This window comes from Dipodomys ordii, unplaced genomic scaffold, assembly GCF_000151885.1.
Source record: "Dipodomys ordii isolate 6190 unplaced genomic scaffold, Dord_2.0 Scaffold46, whole genome shotgun sequence".
Lineage (NCBI taxonomy): Eukaryota > Metazoa > Chordata > Mammalia > Rodentia > Heteromyidae > Dipodomys > Dipodomys ordii.
Genome location: NW_012267262.1, coordinates 11,126,155 through 11,149,120, shown reverse-complemented (window position 1 = coordinate 11,149,120; position 22,966 = coordinate 11,126,155). Strand labels below are relative to the sequence as shown.

The 22,966-nt window shown below is 37.6% G+C and overlaps 1 protein-coding gene across 1 annotated transcript in view; it reads left to right on the top strand.

The window, feature by feature from the left end:
• Nucleotides 1-22,966, top strand: part of Cstf3 (cleavage stimulation factor, 3' pre-RNA, subunit 3, 77kDa) — an 83,010-nt gene that overhangs the window by 19,476 nt on the left and 40,568 nt on the right. Inside the window, exons 2-3 of the mRNA XM_013019555.1 lie at nucleotides 438-539; nucleotides 662-757. Coding sequence (XP_012875009.1) covers nucleotides 438-539; nucleotides 662-757 — 198 coding nt within the window. The remainder of the gene's footprint in view (nucleotides 1-437; nucleotides 540-661; nucleotides 758-22,966) is intronic.

Here is a 22,966-nt window from a genome sequence, read left to right as displayed (position 1 = left end):
AATACACTTTTTCAACATGTATATGACATAATAGAGCAGCAGATTGAGTACAGAGGCAGATGAGAAAGTCTACCTGCCTTTAAAAAAGTCAGGTATAAAGCATATTTGTACATAATGTAACTCAAAGATTCTTCGTTACTGAACATTTTAAGAAGGTAAGGTAACTTGAGACCAAACAGTTAGAAACTGATGCTGTGTGTTAATATAAAACTAGTATTTAAAAATCTTTGTATTGAAGAAAAATATTTGGTTATTTGATCTTATTTTTGCAAGAAGCTACTGATAAAGTGTGCAGTTCATAGATTCTAGCAAATACACATTTTAATGCTTTGGATTGTGACATTGGATCTAATGACCAGTATCTTGCTCTTGAACTAAGTAAGGTACTCGATTTTTAAAATGGTAACTTCAGTTTGTTATTTTTCTTCCTTTCTCAGGCAGCTGAGTATGTACCAGAGAAGGTGAAGAAAGCCGAAAAGAAATTAGAAGAGAATCCATATGACCTTGATGCTTGGAGCATTCTCATTCGAGAGGCACAGGTTTAGTGATATAGGATTACATTTCCTTCTCTATGGGTCCAATCACACTACTTGATTCTGCAGTAAATAATACTTTCATAGTCCTAACATTGTAAATGCTGTTTATTGGTTTTCAATTTTAGAATCAACCTATAGACAAAGCACGGAAGACTTATGAACGCCTTGTTGCCCAGTTCCCCAGTTCTGGCAGATTCTGGAAACTGTACATTGAAGCAGAGGTTAATATTTTATTTTATTTTATTTTTTCTTATATAGCATCTGATGGGAATTGCAACATACATTATAGTGATAGAAAACAAGTTAGTAGCATAGTACAATCAGGACAAGGAGGATTTAAATGTTTCTTGCCTTTATTGTAAAATAGGTATGAAGGAGTAATTAAAGTGAATTTTTAAAATTTGGGTCTTTTACAAGCTGATGATTGTTGCATTTTGGAGTTGCAACAACATTAAAACAGTTTTAATGGTATTGGAGTGCTTTAGCCTTTTATTTACTTGTCATGTGTCAATTTATTGCCTCCTGTGTCATTTATTTAGAACTCATTTTCTTATTTATGAACTAATATTGATGGGATTATATGAAAATATAGAAATGTTAACTTAGTATTATAAAGTATTTTGAATGTTTGGTGAAATGGAACATTTAAGAGAATAATTCAAATTTTAACGATGAAAATGTGTGTTTTATCAGTGTAAGTACTTTAATAATTTAGAGAAATGTTTTTTTTCTCTAACATAAAAGTTTACATTATTCAGGTATAAGCTAATGTGACTCCAAATTTTCAATTATAATTTATACCGTAAAACCTTTGTTTTTATTTTCTTTTATCTGTCTTGAAATTTGAAGTCAGGCATGTTTATTTTAAAAAGTTAAGGGCCCCATTCTTAGGATTAGAAGAAAAACATTATTTTTAAAGATTGGAATTAGCAGTCAATAATAAAGTGTTTGTGTTATAATTGGCACCATCTAATCATTCTCTGGCTATTTAAATTATGGGATATTGGGCAAGATGGAAGTAATTGATACCCACATTAAACTAAAAATGTAACTTTCCTTTTACTTCTTTTTCTTAATACAGTATTTTTAATATTTTGCAATATAAATTCTTAACATAATTAAGTACACTGCAGCCTCAATGCAACATTGTCCACTATAGTGGAAACTTGACATGTGTGAGTCTGTTTTGGACCTCTTCATAGGGCTTTAGCCATTAACAGTACTAAACAGACTTTGTAACACAATGTCACCAGTGATGTGTCTTCAGCATGGACCCAATTAACAGTATATATAAATAGAGGCTACAGTGTACTCATGAATTCGTGCTGTAGTTAGCTTTTTTACTTTGTGGGGAGGGAAGTTACTGACAGTAGCAGGAACATTGTGTGTCCTTTATTTTTGTATGTGTGGTTGTGTTTGTGGTTTGTGTGTGTTGAGTGTATGTGAGTGAGATTTTATATGGAGTCTGGTAGTTTGGCTTGTGACCATATCCTTAAGGTTTCATCACTTATCCTCTGGAACCTTTTCTTTCCTTTATATATTTAAATCACCAGAGTAGATGGGCATGACACACATCAAATAAGGCCACCTGAAGCATACTGAAGCCAGTGCTGCTTCATATTATTCATTAAAATAAGAAACCTGAATCACCTGCACCTGGTCTACATTCTGACTTTACAAACACATTAGCTTTTTAATTGAAACATAATTGAAATAGAATTGTTTTTAGATAATGAAGTAGTGCTTTCTGAGTTTTTGATTTCTTTGTTTTCTTCTTCAACATTCAGATATTGTCAGTGCATTTTATTATAGCATAAATATTAAACTGAATTGGCATTTTATGAACACAATGGGTTTGCTTCCTCCATTTTCTTACTACAAGATGAAAATTTCATTCTAAATATTGAATCCTTAGCGCCCCCTCCTCCAAAAGAAACATTATTTCAAGAGACCAAAGTTGTCTAATAGGCTTGTTTCATATAAAATAGAACTACTAGCAATTGCTTGGTTTAGTTGGTAACATTTGCACTTATTTTACAATCATGCACGCACAAAATAACATGTATGTATAAAACACACAAATATATATATATATACACTATATATACGTGTTCAGATAATCTGAGAAGAAATGGTAATGTGTATGTTTAAATTTTTATATTTCTTGTGTAGAATCTTAAGATGTTAGATTGAATACTGGTTTCACAAATGCGTCCCTAAGCTATCTCCTCTTCTCTCTGCTGGTTTGCTCTTCATTTTCATGTTTTACTTTTTGTCAGCCTGTGAATGGCTAAAATTTTCTTTGCTCATGTCACTCAAAAGTGACCATTATTTTTGGTGAGGACATTTAACCTATTTACAATACTTTTAAAATATCTGAATTGATACTAAGAATGTCTTTACATTAAGAGTGATACTAACAGTGTTTATATAATACCTTGTATTCACTTTCAAGTAAATAAAGTTCTGTTAATACATTATTGTAACTCACTCAGTACATTATGATGGGGAAATTGTGATGTTTTGTCCATTTATATTCAGCTAAGTTAATGTGTATAACTCTTAAAATACACGTTTATTCTAATACAAAATATCTTTTCAATAAGAACAAGTAATATGCTTTCCTAGGGAAATGCTTTGCAACTCTGCTTAAATACAAGTGGAAAAAGACAAAAATAATTTTTAATATTACTTTTCAATTTGAAATATCACTTGAAAATGAATTTACTATAATTTTAGAAAAGAAATGATACAACATATCTTATCAGCTTCTCTACAACTGAAAGCAATGTAATTACCTATGAAAAATACACATTTTAAAATATCAGGCACTCATTAATTTTTTTCCCCTGCAGTATAGGAATTGCTGGGAAACTAGTGAATAGGTACATAGGATCCATTGATCTAATTTTGAGAATTAGACTAACTTATTTTAGTGTATAATATTAAGAAGCCATATTTTTCTCAATTCTTTGAAATTAATACTTTCCCTTTTGCATCCCCAAACCACTGCTTCACATGATTTAATAGTATCATAAGAGCAAGAACTCATAAAGAGAGAGTTATCAAGGATTGAATCTAAACTTGATCACAGTGATATGAAAGTATCTTTGTTGCATCCTGCTTTTATGGGAACATTTTAAATACGTTTCTAGTTATTGTGTACAACTGCCTTAGCTACAGTTTTAAGTATTTTCTAGATTAAGAAATGTAAGTTATTAAACATTATGGAGATAGTTCACCCTCAGTTATTCTTGGTTCTTACAGAACCACTTTTTATAGTGCTCTAAAGGGTCACTTAGTTACCACAAAATTAAGATGTTGTACAGTTTTGTTATATTCCCTTGGATCTTGTTCCCTGTAGTTTCTGTAGCTTTTCATATAATTAATGTGACATGTAAGCTACAATATTTCCTTGTTAGGAGTGATTTGTTTTGAATTAAGTCAAGTCCATAAACAATTTCCAAATGAATTATGATTTTTATTGGTAGCTGAAGGAGAAATGAAGAAGGTAATGCTCCTGTTTTAATAGCAACAATGTATCCCATCTTTGAAAGCTGTATTTCTTTAATAAAAGTATGTAGAGAATTGATTGCTTTTTATTTTTTTTAAATTTTAATGTGAATTCTTTTCTCTATACTTGTTTTTTCTTTCCTTGTAAATAATAGGTTGTGGAGTATAAATTTCACTTTTTCCCAAATAACCTTTCTTCTTGGAAAATGAAAATGAACTCAGGATGAAACATGAGTGGCCTAAATTGAAATAAACTTTTCTACTCTTGATACTGTTTTAATTCCTTTAATAATAGTTTAAATTGCTGTATTTTGATGTTTTGTATATATGTGATTTTAAAATGTAGACTAAATGATGACAGGATATGATAATTTCTATACTTCAGCTTGTAGCTCTCTCCCCTTTTTAAGAAAAAAAATCTGTACTCTTATAGATCTACACTTCTTCTGTTTGTAATAAATGTGGTCCATGTCTGTGTGATTATTCAGATTTTACTCTATGCTTTATTACAGTTTCTTAACATAAAACATTCTTAGTATAGAGCAGAAATGTAAAACAAATGGAAATACTTGAGCACAGCTTATGAGCTAGCTGTCAGAAGGTGTTTTGACAAATCATAGTACTATTAATAATTATTTTCAGTTCACTATTTTTTTTTTTTTTTTTTTGTCGGTCGTGGGGCTTGAACTCCGGGCCTGGGCGCTGTCCCTCAGCTCTTCAGCTCAAGGCTAGCGCTCTACCACTTGAGCCACAGCGCCACTTCTGGCTTTTTTCTTTTTGCTTATGTGGTGCTGAGGAATCGAACCCAGGGCCTCAGGCATGCAAGGCAATCGCTCAACCACTGAGCCACCTTCCCAGCCCTAAAGCACATATATTCTAAAATTAGTTGTGAACAGAAAAATACTGTATTGTGCAGTTTGATAGTAGTAGTGGTTTCTTTTGTTGTTGTTTGGTTTTTTTGTGGGGGTGGGGTTGGGGTTTTCTTTTGGTCATGGGGCTTGAATTCTGGGCCTGGGTAATGTCCCTTAGCTCTTCAGCTATAGGCTAGTGCTCTACCACTTGAGCCACAGCAGTTTTCTGGAGGTTTATTCCAGATAAGAGACACACAGACTTTTCCTGCCCAGGCTAGATTTGAACTATTATCCTCAGATCTCAGCCTCCTAGGTAGCTAGGATTACAGGCGTAAGCCACTGACACCTGGTGGTGGTATTTTACATTTTTGGACATGTATGAAATTATACTTAATTATTTTCATTCATAGATTAATAGACACTTAAAACCTTCATAATTACAGAGCTAGATACTTTAATTCGTTGAAATAGAGTGAATTGACAGTACACTAATGCCTTAAGTGAGTGTACTGCATTGAGATAAGGAGAAACAGGTGGCAAGTAATTTTCTCTTTTAAGACCTTTCTAATAGGTTAATTGTTATTTTTTTTCAAGATAGTGATTCCTTTTTTTCTTAATTTCCCCCGTTTTCAAATGTGATAAGTATGGGATGACAGGATTTCTTCCTGTAGTCCCAGGCTAGTCTCAAACATGTGACCCTCCTGACAGCCTCTCAAATGCTGGGTTTACAGGCATTTGAAAGACACTGGGTACCACCATACCCAGTATTTGTTAAAGATACTTTGAGAAGAAATGATCTCTAAAACTTCACCATTGCTGTCTGAAGGGGCATACTTTTTTTTTCTTCCCCCCGCCCCCCCTTAGTGTGTACCACACTGAGGCTTGAGTTTAGGACCTGGGCACTGTCTGTGAGCTTTGTCCTAAAGGTTGGTGCTCTACCACCTGAGCCACAGCTCTGCTTCCAGTTTTTTTGGTAGTTAATTGGAGATTAAAGTCTCATGGATTTTTTTTGCCCAGGCTGCTTTGAACCGAGATCTCAGATCTCAGTTACCTGAGTAAGATTACAGTGAGAGCCACCAGTACCTGGTTTAGTATTTCTTAATAAATACAGACAAGAATGCATTTATTAGTTTATAAATTATTTGGCCTTTTTTTTTTTTTTTTGCCAGTCCTGAGGCTTGAACTCTGGGTGTGGGCATTGCACCTGAACTCCTTTTGCTCAAGGCTACCACCCTACCACTTAAGCCACAGCACCACTTTTGGATTTTCCCGGGCTGACTTCAGACCACAACCTCAGATTTCAGCCTCTTGGGTAGCTGGGATTACAGGCATGAGCCACCAGTGCCCTGGCTATAATTTTTATTTTTTTTATTACTAAGTTGTTCTGCTTGCAAATTTTTGCAGAAAACACGTCAGTTATTACAATGGTCAAATGGTTATTATAATAGGTCAAAGTTTACATATTTCCCTTCCCCTCATACTGGAATCTACAGCCTTTGAACAAAAGTGATGAATGTTTTTTTACATAAAACTTAAGAAATTCATCTGCTTTTTTAAGGCTCAAGGAAGCAGAATGTGGGTAAGTTACCGTTTGTATACTGTTTGTAAGAGACCTCCAGAGAAAAATTCTGTTAGGAGATCTTCTGTGGTAGTTTTAAAGACAAGTTCATATCAAAGGCAGTATTGACATAAGTTTTGGGATAATAAATTGAAATTTAAAAAATTCAAATATAATAAGTAAGGTCCCAAATCTGTTTTTGATATTTGTGAAAAATTTAAATGTTTATGTGATGACATGTTCAAATACAGCCATTAAGTACAAAAGTTAGCTCTTGCATATGACATAAAGCTTTTTACATGGGAGATAACTTTTTGGTGCTGGTACTGGGGCTTGAACTCAGAACCTAACAATTTTCCTTAAACTTTAGTGCTTAGGCTGACACTTTACCACTTGAGCCACAGTTCCACTTCCAGCTTTTGGTGATTAATTGAAGATAAGATCCTCACAGACTTTGATGGCTTCAAACTGACATGCTCACATCTCAGCCTCCTGAGTAGCTAGGATTTCAGGCTACCAGTGCCTGGCTGAGATGGCCCTTTGTGTGGTGATAATTTCTCCAGCATTCATTCTGGGTTTGAAGAATGTTCTTTTTATGATAATGGCTTTCTTGAAATACATTTTTTCACTCATCAAACCTGCAGACAAGCCTTTCATTTTCTTAATGGCCATACATTGAACAGTGTTTCCTAGAATGTACACAGTTGATTTGAGTTAAACTCATCCCCTCTGTCACTTTCACCCTTCTCATTTGCAGTAGGTTTCATTGTTTTGTTTTTCATAGTGCAATTGTTTGACCCTATTCATCCTCCTTTGTTAGTTCAACCCCTTCTCACTAGTACCCTCTCCAACAGCTTTCACTGCTTTCCCAAAACCACTATTGATAAAAGGTTTAATCAAGAAACTTCGTTGCTTTCATATGTAATTACAGTGTGTTTCAAAATTATCCCTTTCCCCTTTTGTCCATATAAATAATGTATATGTGCATGAAAATACATCCTTTTAGGTCTGACTTCCATATGAGAATGAAGGCATGGCTTTTTGAGCTTGTCTTACTCAATATGATGTCCCCCTATTGCATAGATATATCTATATCTATCACAATTCTATCAAGTTACCTGTTTAATAGTACTCTGATTTGTAGGAACTTGGACTTGCCAGGCTAGTGCTCTTCCTTTTGAGATATAATCTCCAGCCCTGATGGTTGATTTTGTTGATGAAATCTAGTAAACTTAACCTGTCCTGGCTGGCTGTTGACCATGATCCCACAGATCCCAGCCTCCCGGTAGCTAAGATTATAGTCATGAACCAACTGTTCCTGTTTAAGTAGTGCTTTTTTTTCTTCTTCTTTAGCTTGTATTGGGGCTTGACTTGGGACCTGGACACTGGGCTTTAGCTTTTTTGCTCAAGGCTAGCTTTCTACCGCTTAACCCACAGCTATACTTCCAGCTATTTAGTGGTTAGCTAGAGCTGAGAGTCTCAGGAACTTTGCTGCCTATACTGGCTTCAAACTCTGATCCTCAGATATCAGCCTTCTGAGTAGCTAGAATTACCTGAGTGAGCCATCAGCGTCTGGCTAAAGTAGATAAACCAAAGTAGATAATATTTCAACTTAAGTTCCTATCAGGTAGTGAATTAAGTTGTCTCTAGTTTTGTGCATGAGTAAATAAAATGGTTATCCTTTAGAGGCATGACACACTGCACTGTTTTTATGGTCTTAATTAAAGCTCTACCTTAGTGCATTAGAATCACTAATGCAAGTTCCCAAGGGATGGACACATGCTACTGGTTTTTCTGAATTTTTTTCCTGGCAGCCAATTAGGCGATTTAAGTTTATAGAGGTCAATAGTTAAGTCATTGTCAGCATATTTCATGTCTGGTGGAACATTTCCATATATTTGCTAAAATAGTGAAGTAATCACTAATTTCTGGGGTCTGCCATAAGCTTGGAAATCATCCGACTTGTTTCTTAGATCCTTAAATCTGATTTAGGATTGTGTGATTTAGTAGTGATAATTTTTTACTCGTTGAATTTATTGCTGGCTTTGAAACCCAAACTCTGGCTCCATTCACATTCATGCATACGTATATTATGTCCCAAATGTTACTAGGTAATTTAAGCTGGAGATAGGCTTAAGACATTGCTGTTTTGTTTTTGAATGTTCTGAAGGCTTTCAGTCCTGATTCACCTAGTAAGTACTTTTAGGGAAAGTGGAATGGCTGGTTCCTCCAAATGTTATTTTTCACTACGTGGAGTTTCCAGCCTTCATTTCTAAACTTTTCACTGTAAAGATGGACATTTTTGCAGTCATTTTTAACACTTTTTGGTTTTTGTTTTTTTTTTTGGTCGGTCGTGGGGCTTGAACTTTGGGCCTGGACCCTGTCCCAGGCTCAAGGTGAGTGTGCAACAACTTGAGCCACAGTGCCATTTCCGGTTTTCTGGTGGTTAATTGGAGATAAGAGTCTCACGGACTTTCCTGCATGGACTGGCCTTGAACTGTGATCCTCAGATCTCACCATCCTGAGTAGCTAGGCCTAAGGCAAGGATCCCCAGTGACCAGCTTGCCCACTTTTAAGAAGATCCTTTCCAAGCTAGCCTCAAATTTGAAATCTTACCTTTTTCTGTGAGGATTACAACAAAATGTTTGGAAATTTTCAACTCAGTATTATTGATGGACTTACTTTTGGTTTGGGACTGGGATTGAAGCTTGTCATCTGGTGTCCCACTACCTGAGCCATGCCTTCAACCCCTGGACCCACTTTTTGTGTGTGTGACAGAAGAGAGAGTGTGTGTGTATGTGTGTGCTACTGGGAGCTTGCAGCCTTGGGCTCACTGCTTTCTCATTCTTTACTGGTACTCTACCACTGGAGCCAGCGCCTCCATCCCTGGCTTTTTGCTAGTTAATTGGAGGTAAGAGTCTCTTCGATTTATCTGGTCGAACTTTGAGCTGCAATCCTTAGGTCTTGGCCTCCTGAGTAGCTAAAATTATGGGCATGAGCCCCCACTGTCTAGCTGATTTTGATGTTTTGACAAATTGTCGTGTGTTGGTATATATGGAAACTCAGGAACCAAAGTCTGGATGCTCACATCTTTGGTATAAAAGCATTTACATCTAACCTACACACATCCTTTCATATAATCTCGGTCATCTCCAGATTATTTGGGATATCTACTACAGTACTGTATAAATACTTGTTAACACTGTTACAGTTTAAAGAAGCATTACAAGAAAAATACACAGTTTTTTTCCCCCTCTTTTCAATACAGAGTTTGTTGAGTCCATTATAGAACTCACAAATTTGGAAGGCTATATTTGCTTTGTTTTTGTTTTCTGAATTGTAAATGATTGGGTTGTTACATGATGACTTCAGTGTATTTTTTAATAACATACTTTCTTATGTGTGAACAGTAGTGGAATGCTATTGACAAGACTTTTGCTCTTGTTATACTGACCATTTAACAAGATTTTTCTGAATAGGTATCTAATCCAAGTATGTAATTTTTTTTCCTAGGCCAGTACTGGGATTTGAACTCAGTGCCTTACACTCTTGCTTAGCTTTGTGGCTGAAGTCTTTTGGATTTGCCTGCCCTGGCTGACTTGAAACCATACTCCTCAGCTCTCAGCCTCCTAAGTATAATTATAGGCCTGAGCCACTGGCCCCTGGCTTTTTTTCTTTGAAGTTGCTAACTAGTGAGTATAGCTAGAAAATATGACTTAGAAGATTATGATCTGTGTTTGTGTTGTATCAACTTGCTCAGATATAAAATCGGCTTACTTTCAAGTGATGCCTGTGTTGTGTTTTGTTTTTGAGACTGTTGGTATGTATATACAGACTGGTCTCAGAACTCCAAATCTTCCTGCCTCGTAGAACCAGTGCCTGCCAGTTCTTCATAAGTCATATGAGAAAGGAAAAATCCCCTGTACTTCTAGGTTTTAAAAACCTTGTATTTTAATGAGAACTGCATGGAATAAATACATTGGTTTATGTTGTTTTATCAAGTAGCAAATTATTTCACAAAAGAATTTAGATTTTGAAAGCCTATGGCATCCTTCAAAAAGAAAACAATTGATAAATGATAGTGCTGGCAAATGCTGTTACATATTTTCAGACAGGATACTGCTATGTAGCCCAAGCTGCCCTGGAAATGCTCCTGCCTCCACTTTCTGAGTTCTAGAATTACCAGTGTATGTCACAGCATCTGACTAAATATTCATATTTTTTAAACAATTTATTTAGTTTCTCCATGTAAGGCAGAATTTTTTTATTTTTGTTTTTTTTTTATTGTGAAAATACTGTACAGAGGGATTACAATTATATGGGCAAGATAATGAGTACATTTCTTATCAAGCATTGTAGCCTCCTTTGTTTCCCCTTCCCATCCATTCCCATCCTGTTTTTTGTTCTTGTCAGTCATGGGGCTTGAACTCTGGGTGTGGGCTGTGTTCCTGAACTCTTCAGCTCAAAGCTAGGACTCTACCACTTGAGCCACAGCACCATTTCCGGCCTTTTCTATTTATGTGGTACTAAGGAATCGAACCCAGAGCCTCATACATATGAGGTAAGCACTCTACCACTGAGCCACCTTCCCAGACCCAATTAAGAAGTTCTTACCACTTCCAAAAAGTAACTTTATGGAGCTGTAGGTGGATTCTGTCCCCAGTATTGAGGGGTGTATGTGTGTGTTTATATTTTATATAAGAAAATTTCCATGAAAATTTGATTTTTGTGGAGTTCACAGAACAATTCTGAAATTTCAAAAAATGTCATTTCCTGTAGCCAAAGTGCTACTTCCAGTTTTCTGGTGGTTTATTGGAGATAAGAGGCTCACAGACTTTCCTGCTCACGCTGGCCTTGAACCATAATCCTCAGATCTCAGCCTCCTGAGTAGCTAGGATTACACGCATGAGCCACTGGCACCCAGCTCATTTCTGGCTTTTTGGTGGCCAACATTGGAGATGAGAGTCTCACTGACTTTACTGCCAGGGCTGGCTTTGAACAATGATCCTTTTGTCTCAGCTAGGATTACAAACATGAGCTACCAACATCCAGCAAAAAATTTATTTTATTTTTAAAACTCTACTGATATGTGTGTCTCATCTGTAAGGTCAGAAATGTATTACTTTTGTTGCTGTAACAGTTAACATTTTTGGTAATGGAATGCAAATTATTTGCAAGTGACTCCAATATGGAATGTAGGAATAGAAATGACAATTTGGAGTCTGTTAATCTCTTCACATACCTCTTCCACTGAATTACTATAGCTGTGGAGAAATGAGTTAGTTTCTTTTTCCTTCCTTAGTTCTAATGAAGTATTTCAAACATGGTATATGCCAATATGCCTTCTACTTAGGGTCATTATTATTTATGTTTTGCCATCAGCTCTTTGTATTTTTCTGTTTTTGTGAAGAATATGATTCAAACCCCAACCATTTTCAAACTAAATGGACTAGTAGTGTTCTAATATAAACAGCCTACTTTCTCAGGTTTCCCCTTGCTGCTCTAGATTCATTCTGTTTTCTAAAATTCTGTATTTCTCTCACTCATTAAATTACTTGAATATTGTGTCCAATAATAGCTTTTGTGCCTTTTGTTTAATTATCAATTTGTTAGTTGCTGCTCCCTACCAAAAAGAGAACACTATGGGCTGGGAAGGTAGCTCAGTGGTAGAGTGCTTGCCTTGCATGCATGAGGCCCTGAGTTCGATTCCTCAGCACATAAGCAAAAAGAAAAAAGCCAGAAGTGGTGCTGTGGCTCAAGAGAGAACACTAGTAGAAACTAAATTGTTTCCAATCTGTAAAATTATAAGTGGAAAGGTCAAAAGAAGTATTCTAGCCTGGTTGCTGTCCCTCAGCTCTTCAGCTCAAGGCTAGCACTCTACCACTTGAGCCACAGCACGACTTCTGGTTTGGGGTTGGTTTATTGGAGATAAGAATCTCACGGACTTTCCTGCCCAGGCTGGCTTTGAACCAAGATCCTCAGATCTGAACCTCCTGAGTAGCTAGGATTACAGGCGTGAGCCACCAATGCCCAGCTTAATCTTTTTTGGGGGGGGGGTCTGGTCGTGGGGCCTGAACTCTGGGCTGGGCACTGTCCCTCAGCTCAAGGCTAGCATTCTACCACTTGAGCCACAGCGCCACTTCCAGCTTTTTTCTTTTTGCTTATGTGGTGCTGAGGAATCGAACCCAGGGCCTTGAGCATGCAAGGCAAGCGCTCTACCACTGAGCCACCTTCCCAGCCCTTAAAATTTGTTTTTAAATAATTTGCCATTGAATTTAGAGTACTCTTAAAACATTTTACTAGTAAGAGACAGTTTGCTCTCAATTTTAATATTTTTGCAATAAAATGCAGTTTTTGTAGACATACCCAAGGTAAGATGCTATGATGGAATTGTATTCGAATCTTTAAGTGTAGATCTACATTATTGCTAATTTTATGGATAAGTGTTTGAGGAGGTTAAAAAAAAAAGATTTTAATCTCGCTCTGTATCCCTGACTGGACTTGAACCATGATCCTCCTACCTCAGCCTCATGAGTGCTAGGACTTCAGGTGTGTCACATCACACCCAGCGTAATTTTTTTACATGAGATAATAGATGTGTCTAAATGTTTTAAAAGTTAGTAATTTTCAGTTGTATCTTGTTATTCACTGTCTACTGAGTGAACACATTCTATACCACTATTAGGTGCTATGGGTAGCTTTGTAATATATATGTATATATTGCTGAGAAGTATTTCTTTTGTAACATTTAGAATAATTTCCAAATAAAAGGTTATTCATAGAACTACAATGAGGAAGATGTTCACAATGCTTTAGCTTTTCAAACATTTTTAGGAACTGCTGCCAATATGACTTAGCAATATACAACTGTATTAGTAAAGGTGACATGAATATTTTTGCCACTCCTGGGGCTTGAACTCAGGGCCCTGGGCGCTGTCCCTGAGCTGCTTTTTGCTCAAGGTTAACACTCTACCACTTGAGCCACAGCACCACTTTCAGCTTTTTTTCTGTGTGTTACTGAGGAATCAAACCCAGGGCCTCAGGCATATTAGGCACTAAGCCACATTCACCCCTGACGTGTTTGTTTTTGAATCATAGTGTGCTTTCTCTAACAGCTCTTAAAATGGAGTTTGACAACTTTGTTAGTAAAATCTACATCAACACCATATATGCAATCTCTAGTTGCTTGTACAAATGTGTGTAAGAAGGTTAGAGATTACATGGGGAGGAAAGAGCAAGGAAATACTCTTCAAAAAGTATCACTTAATTTTTTAAAATTTTACATTTTATACACATATATTTGTACTTAGAAGCTGAAGTCTGAAGTACATGTAGATGTTAGAGAATTCCTGGCAAGGAGAACTCAGAAAGGTCTTGGTGGGGAGGGGCCTGTTAATGTGGTACTGAGGAATGGAACCCAGGGCTTCATGCATGCTAGACAAGCACTACCACTAAGCCACATTTATACCCCCTAGCCTCATGGTTTTTAAGCTGAATGTTGCTTCTAGTGAATTTAGTATTTGAAACAGGACACTATTACATAATTTTTTTCTTTAATATGGAAACATGAATGTGATGGTCTAATGTAGAATTTCAGCTAAACCGTTAAGGAGAAGCATTGGAGAAAATCTAGGAACATCTAAGATTTTATAATGGCTAATATAACAAAGCTTTGGTCTAAGAGAAATCAGGTTAAAATAACATAATGTGGCTACACTTTATTCCCCCTCATGCAAAGTTAACATAATCAGAAGTTCTTGTTCAATTCTTAAAAGTTGTGTGTGTGTGTGTGTGTGTGTGTGTGTGTGTATACATATTTCTATACTTCTAACATGTATTAGAAATCCTTTTGGTTTCATTAGTTGAGTGTTAAAGTTTTCTGAAACAAGCTATAAATTTTCTTTATACAGTTTGAAAAAATGGGATATTAATACACTGGAGTTTTCTAAGGGAGAAAATTATTTGTTGGGACTTTTTGTTTTGTTTTGTTTTTACTGCTAGAAATATTTTCATCATGAATCCAAAGACATTGTCAGTTTCTGGTCAATCCAGGGACATACAGTTTCAAAGTTGACTTACTCTGCACAGAAAAAAAAGCTTATGATATGGGAATATGGCTCATGTAGGAGTGTAAATTCTCTAATACTGCCAAGATTTTTGTAGTGTTCATTTTATACATCTTATTATTTAAACTTATGAGACTCTCCTCCCTCACCTCTGTTAAATGAGTTAGCATGGGAGTGTACACTTAAGTTTTCCCAAGGGGATTAGGAATAGCCAATATTATGATAATTACTGTTTTTTTATTCTACTGTCAAAAACTGAAAATAGTTTTAAATAGGATCCCAAAACTAATGTCCTGATGTCTTTGAAATACCTTTGGACTACCTGATATTTCTGAAATATTCAAGTATAATTAGAGTTGTGAAAAGTAAAAGTACATGAACAGTTTCCAGACATCAAAAATCAAGTTGGCAGAACTTGCAGATGCTAAAATTTTAAAATCTTTTATTGTAAAATTTAGAAATCTGTGGAAAAGATTGCCCCTCTGGGTGATTTAATAATTGTAGTGACATAGTAATGATGTCTGCTTTTAGAAAGAATGTTAAATGTGTAGTAATAAGGATTTATAAAGAAACCTTAACTGCTGAATTTATCAGGTTTGGCTACTTTGTGAACCATATTAGAATAATCAAGGTGTGTTTCAGATAGAAATAACATTTTTCTTATGAGTTTATATCTTTACTCTTGGTAATAACTAGTCTGAATAACAATAGAAAATTAATATTGAACAAGATGTGGTGATACACATATTGAGTCCCAGCATTGAAACAAGAGAATGACAAGGTCAGTCCAGCTTGGCACATAATGAGACACTGTCTGAAAAATACAAAAGAGTATAAACAGGATGTTGGTGGCTCACCCCTGAGATCTGGAGGATTGTGGTTCAAGGCTTGCCCAAGCAGGAATGTTTCCTATACTCCATCTCCAAATAACTAGCAAAAAGTGTTGCTTAAATGGTGGAGCCACCAACCTCATAAGTGGGAAGCCCTGAGTTCAAACCCCAGTGCTGCCCCTCATAAAATTTTGTGTATAGTAGATATGTGGTAGATAACCCACATAGTAAAATCGAATCTCCAACCACACTGGTCTTTTTGGTATTCCTTAAAACCTATTCATGTTTTTTCCAAATTGTTACTTTCTCAATGAGATCACTATGACCACCCTATTTTAAATAGGCACCCCAGAAATCTTTATCTTTTACTCTCCTCTCCTTTTCATGTCTAATACCTGCTCATATACTTAACTGTATACTTAAGCTTAGTTGTCCCTTTTGTAAGTTGCTATGTTCTTGGAGCTTAGAATGATGATTGGCATACAGGAGTGCTATAAGTACTTACTGAAAGAAAAATCTACAGTGGGTAGAGGTGAGCTCTTTTGCTGAAGGCTAACACTCTACCACTCTGACCCACAGCTCCACTTACAGTTTTCTGGGGGTTAATTGGAGATAAAGAGTCTCACCAATTTTCTTGTACAGGTTGGCTTTAAATGGTGATCCTCAGAGCTGGGCCTTTTGAGCAGCTAGGATTACACGTGTAAAACCACCAGCGCCTGGTGAAATATTTTATTTCTTTAAAAATTTTGATCTGGATGCAATAAATTTTAGACATCTGTATTGGAGTAATGTTTCTGAGATGCTTCTATATGTACTATCACAAAAACTTGAATTTTTTATTATGAGAATACTGTACAGAGGAGTTACAATTACATGGGCAAGATACCAAAAAACTTGAATTTTTATGTTTGGTAAAATGTCATGGTTTAATTCATTGAATTAGTAAAGAACATTTTAACTATTCATTTAACAGGTTTAATTAGCTAATATTTGCATAGTGCTAAAATCTGTGATGAGTAGAAAAATATTTGTATATTTAAAAATATGTAAATTTCTATATTAACTTTCCATAAATATAACAGACTGCTTTATGCCGGTCCTGGGGCTTGAACTGAGGGCTTGGGCACTGTCCCTGAGCTGCTTTTGCTCAAGTCATGCACTCTACCACTTGAGCCACAGCACCCTCCATTTCCAGCTTTTTCTGTTTATATGGTACTGAGGAATTGAACCCAGGGCTTCATGCGTGCTAGGTAAGCACTCTACCACTGAGCCATACTCCCAGGCCAACACTTAGATTTTTTTTAACTTATTTTTCTTTTAAAAAATTCAAAATTTGTTTAATATTGTTTATTAGCCATTTTTTTTCTGGTGGGTTCTGGGACTTGAACTTAGGGTCTGGTTATTGTCCCTAAGCTGTTTTTGCATAAGACTAATGTTCTACTGGGCTAGCTACTCAGGAGGCTGAGATCTGAGGATCACATTTCAAAGCCAGCCCAGGCAGAAAAGTCCGAATTAACTACTAGAAAACTGGAAGTGGCGCTGTGGCTCAAGCTGTAGAGCGCTGGCCTTGAGTTGAAGATAGCACCTAAGCCCAGAGTTCAAGCCCCACGACTGACAAAAAAAAAAAAAAAAAGACTAGTGTTCTACCACTTTGAGCCCAGCTCTATTTCTAGTTTTCTGGTGGTTAATTGGAGATAAGACTCTCACTTTCCTCCACAATATAGCTTTGAACCATGATCCTCAGATCTTAACTTCCTTAGTAGCTAGGATTTCAGCTGTGAGCTACCAGCATCCACCCCTTTCTGTTTTAAGTCTTGTGTTTTTTCACTTAACATTTAGCAAACATGGAAAATAAATTTGTGGATTTATTAAATCAGAGCTTAACTATACTAATTTAGAAATTCCATAATATAGAAAGATGAATTTGCTTAACTAGATTCTTTTCTGACTTTATTTTCATCTTGTAGTTTAGTGTTTCATTGCACATTAGAGTTTTGAAAAGTTAATGTTAATTATATATATTGACGAAAGCCAGTCAGACATTGTGGCATGCACCTATAATCCTAGCTACTCAGGAGGTAAAGATAAGAGAATCATCAGTTCAAACGAAGTTCAGGAAAAATTGGCAAGACCTTATCTCAAAAACTAAATTAAGCTGTGCACTGGTGGCCAGAGCTTGTAATCCTAGCTACTCAGGAGGCTAAGATCTGAGGATGGTGTTTTGACGCCAGCCTCAGAAGCAAAGTCCATGAGATTCTTATCTCCAATTAACCACCATAAAACTAGAAGTGGCGCTATAGCTCAAGTGGTAGAGTGCTAGCACTGAGCTGAAGAGCTCAGCAACAGCACACAGGCCCAGAATTCAAGTCCCACGACAGAAAAAAAAAAAAAATTAAATTAAGCCAGGCACTAGTGGCTTGTACATGTAATTGTAGCTATTCAAGAGGATGAGATCTCTGAGGATCACTGTTTGAAGCCAGTCCAAGCAGAAAAGTCCCTGAGACTCTTACCTAGGATAAACTACCAAAAGGCTGAAGTTGAAGCTATGGCTCAAGTAAGTGATAGAGCATTATTAGCCTTGATTAAAATAGCTGAGGGACAGTGTCCAGGCTCTCAGTTCAAGCACCAGGACTGGTACAAAAAAAATAAACAGTATGAGCTAGGCTATTCAGTTCAACTCTCTTTTTGAAGACAAAGTTTCTAGGCAGAATTTTAATAAAAGCATTTATTAATTTACAGCACATGAATTGCTAGACCAAGCTTTACTGGGAGGAAAAGAGAAGGGAGATAAAGTGTTTTTAGTTATTCTTGTGAGATCATTTGCCAAACCTGTTTCATTTTTGAAGGCTTCTCAGAGCTCAACAGCCGAAACCCAAACCTGTCTGAGTTGGGAGAAGTCCGGTGGGACAGCTCTTCCTGTGCCCAAAAGGCTCCACTCACAGTGAACCATTTTATCTTTTATTTACTTTTTTTGTCGGTCGTGGAGCTTGAACTCTGGGCCTGGGTGCTGTCCCTCAGCTCTTCAACTCAAGGCTAGTGCTCTACCACTTGAGCCTCAGTGCCACTTCCAGTTTTCTGGTGGCTTATTAGAGATAAGAGTTTCGCAGCCTTTCCTGCCCAGGCTGGCTTTGAAACATGCTCTTCAGATCTCAGCCTCCTGAATAGCTAGGATTACAGGTGTGAGCCACAGGCACCCAGCTACAGTGAACTATTTTATAACCCATAAGGGACTGAAAAGTCCTTTGATCTGAGGAGTGGAATTGGCCAGCCAGGACATCAAAGTCTGTGAGAATCCATCTCCAAAATAACCAGCAGAAGTCAGGTATGGCTCAAAAACTGAGCACATCTGAGACCTTATATTCAAACCCCAGTGTCAAAGGGTGGTGGGGAGGGGAATGTTGGCGGGAATCACACAACCTGAATTGAAGGTGAAATCTGCCAGAATTCTGCCACTAAGTGTTTTATAATAATTCAATCTGCCACTAAGTGCTTTATAATAATTCAATCAAACCCCTCTTCTGGAGAGATGCACTTCATACTAGGTTTCAGAGAATCTCTCCAAAACTCCAAAGGAAAGGGATCATCAAGTTGTTTAAAATTAAGCATATGGGAAAGAAGATTTTATTGCCTGCCCAGTGCTGGTGGCTCACAGTTGTAATCCTAGCTAGTGTATGTGACTCCTAACTCCAATAAATTACCAAAAAGCCATAAGTAGAGCTGTGGCTCAAGTGGTAGAGTGCTAGCTTGGGAAGGGGGCAGGCAGGGTGGGGGAAGGCAAAAATCTGTAGCATAGCACCCAGGCCTGACATCAAAAAAGAAAAAAATGGATTGGTTTACTAGCATTTAAGGCATGGATAAAAAGAGAATTGAAGAACTGAAATACTTCAGTTTGGAGGCAATGAGTTATAAAAGGTACAAGCAAAACCTTTCTAGTTAAAGTCTAGAAGTAAAGGGAGACATTAGTAGAAGCAGATTTTGAAGAGAGAAACAGAATTTTCCAGAATTATGGAATTCATTAATGAATTTATAATGCTCATTGAATTATAATCAGAATTTTTTTCATTTTTGGGTCCAGTCGTGGGGCCTGAACTCTGGGCCTGGGCACTGTCCCTCAGCTTTCAGCTCAAGGCTAGTGCTCTACCATTTGAGCCACAGCGCCACTTCTGGCTTTTTTTCTTTTTGCTTATGTGGTGCTGGGGAATCAAACCCAGGGCCTCAGGCATGCAAGGCAAGCGCTCTACCACTGAGCCACCTTCCCAGCCCCTCAGAATTTTTAAAAAATCTATACCTAGACCCATGAAAATAATGCTTGGGAGAACAAATCACAGAAGTTAGTGGATACAGAAAAGGCCTGACATCACAGGAATGCCAGTTACATTGACAGTTTCTTTTTTTTTGGGGGGGGGGGGTCCAGTAGTGGGCCTGAACTCTGGGCCTGGGCGCTGTCTCAGCTCTTTAGCTCAAGGCTAGCGCTCTACCACTTGAGCCACAGCACCACTTCCGGCTTTTTTCTTTTTGCTTATGTGGTGCTGAGGAATTGAACCCAGGGCCTCAAGCATGCAAGGCAAGCACTCTACCACTGAACTACCTTCCCAGCCATACATTGACAGTTTCTTAACAACATGGGAAGCCAGTATATGGTGAAATTGAAAGAAATTATCAAAGGTTTTTACTGAAGAGGAAAATTCTTAGAGCAAGAAATAAACAATTCTAAGCAAAGTTAACTTAATAGCTTGTCAAATGCATGTGATGTTTTGGACATTTACAAAGGTATATAATTAAAAGAAAATTTTCTGTGTATACATTTTAAATGCCATTAAATAAGTAATCCACTGGATTACTCTTCTATTTGTAGGATATTGTTTTGTGGTTAATAATTGTTCTTCCCTCAATTAGTTCCAATCAAAGGTCTTTAAGGGAAATGTATTTGTGCACACTTGAATTTCTAAGACTTGAATTTTGGGCCTTGGACTTACCAGGCATTCTACCACTTGAGCCATGTCTCCAGACCTTTCTGCTTTTAATTATTTTTAAAATAGTTTTTGCCTTTGGCAGCCCTGAACTGAAATTCTATTTACACTTTCCACATAACTAGCATGACTGGTGTGAACCACCAAACCCAGTTTATTGGTTGAGATGAGGTCTCACTATTTGTTCTAACTGGCATTGAATTTCATTTTTCCTCCATGAATAGCTGGGATTATAGGAATGAGCCACCATAACAACATAATTGTAAAAGAAATTTATAGCTTCCTTTTTCAGCCATGCCTCTCCACCATGCAAGGCAGGGGCAGCAGTTCAGTAAATAAACTTCTTTTCCTGTCTGAAAAAAAAAAGGGGGGGCATAGCTGGGAAGGTGGCTCAGTGGTAGAGTGCTTGTCTTGTATGCATGAGGCCCTGGGTTCAATTCCTCAGCACCACATAAACAGAAAAAGCCGGAAGTGGCGCTATGGTTCCAGTAGTAGAGTGCTAGCCTTGAGCTGAAGAGCTGAGGGACAGCACCCAGGCCCAGAGTTCAGGCCCCACAACTGACCAAAAAAAATGATGTTTGAGCTTCATTTTCCTGAAGATTTTATATATTTTCTTAATTTTTTATTTTTATTTTTGTCAGTCATGGGGCTTGGACTTAGGGCCTACGTACAGTCCCTGAGCTCTTTTTTGCTCAAGGCTAGTGCTCTATCACTTTGAGCCACAGTGCCACTTCCAGTTTTCTCATGATTAATTGGAGATAAGTGTCTCATATTTTTCCTGCCTAGGCTGGCTTTGAACCTCAATCCTCAGATTTCAGACTCCTGAGTAGCCTGGATTACTAGTGTGAGCCACTGGCTCCCAGCTTATAAATTTTATTTATCACTTTAAAAGTAGACTTGTAAATCTTGCTTATAGGTTAAGTACTAGAAGTTTCGTTTGTGATCTCAAGCAATTTCTTTTTCTGTCTCTGTCTCTGTCTCTCTTCTCTCCTCTCTCTCCCCCAGTCCTGGGCCATGAACTCAGGGCCTGGGCACTGTTCCTGAGCCTGTCTGTGCTCAAGATTAGCACTCTATCTACCATTTGAGCCACAGCATCACTTCCGGCTTTTTCTATTTATGTAGTACTGAGGAAAGGAACCCAGGGCAAGCACTCCACTAAGCCACATTTCCAGCCTCTCTTTTCCCTTTTCATTCTGTGTGTGTGCGCGTGCGCTCCCATACGTACACCAATATGGGGGCTTGAACTCAGAGCTGTCATTTAGCTTTTTTGTTTATAGTAGGTACCCTTGACTTGATCCACCTCTTCTTCTGACTTTTCTGCCTGGTCTGGCTTTAAGCTAGTCTTTTTTTTTGGGGGGGGGGGGTCAGTCATGGGGCTTGAACTCTGGGCCTGGGTGCTGTCCCTCAGCTCTTCAACTCAAGGCTAGTGCTCTACCACTTGAGCCTCAGTGCCACTTCCAGTTTTCTGGTGGCTTATTAGAGATAAGAGTTTCGCAGCCTTTCCTGCCCAGGCTGGCTTTGAAACATGCTCTTCAGATCTCAGCCTCCTGAATAGCTAGGATTACAGGTGTGAGCCACAGGCACCCAGCTACAGTGAACTATTTTATAACCCATAAGGGACTGAAAAGTCCTTTGATCTGAGGAGTGGAATTGGCCAGCCAGGACATCAAAGTCTGTGAGAATCCATCTCCAAAATAACCAGCAGAAGTCAGGTATGGCTCAAAAACTGAGCACATCTGAGACCTTATATTCAAACCCCAGTGTCAAAGGGTGGTGGGGAGGGGAATGTTGGCGGGAATCACACAACCTGAATTGAAGGTGAAATCTGCCAGAATTCTGCCACTAAGTGTTTTATAATAATTCAATCTGCCACTAAGTGCTTTATAATAATTCAATCAAACCCCTCTTCTGGAGAGATGCACTTCATACTAGGTTTCAGAGAATCTCTCCAAAACTCCAAAGGAAAGGGATCATCAAGTTGTTTAAAATTAAGCATATGGGAAAGAAGATTTTATTGCCTGCCCAGTGCTGGTGGCTCACAGTTGTAATCCTAGCTAGTGTATGTGACTCCTAACTCCAATAAATTACCAAAAAGCCATAAGTAGAGCTGTGGCTCAAGTGGTAGAGTGCTAGCTTGGGAAGGGGGCAGGCAGGGTGGGGGAAGGCAAAAATCTGTAGCATAGCACCCAGGCCTGACATCAAAAAAGAAAAAAATGGATTGGTTTACTAGCATTTAAGGCATGGATAAAAAGAGAATTGAAGAACTGAAATACTTCAGTTTGGAGGCAATGAGTTATAAAAGGTACAAGCAAAACCTTTCTAGTTAAAGTCTAGAAGTAAAGGGAGACATTAGTAGAAGCAGATTTTGAAGAGAGAAACAGAATTTTCCAGAATTATGGAATTCATTAATGAATTTATAATGCTCATTGAATTATAATCAGAATTTTTTTCATTTTTGGGTCCAGTCGTGGGGCCTGAACTCTGGGCCTGGGCACTGTCCCTCAGCTTTCAGCTCAAGGCTAGTGCTCTACCATTTGAGCCACAGCGCCACTTCTGGCTTTTTTTCTTTTTGCTTATGTGGTGCTGGGGAATCAAACCCAGGGCCTCAGGCATGCAAGGCAAGCGCTCTACCACTGAGCCAC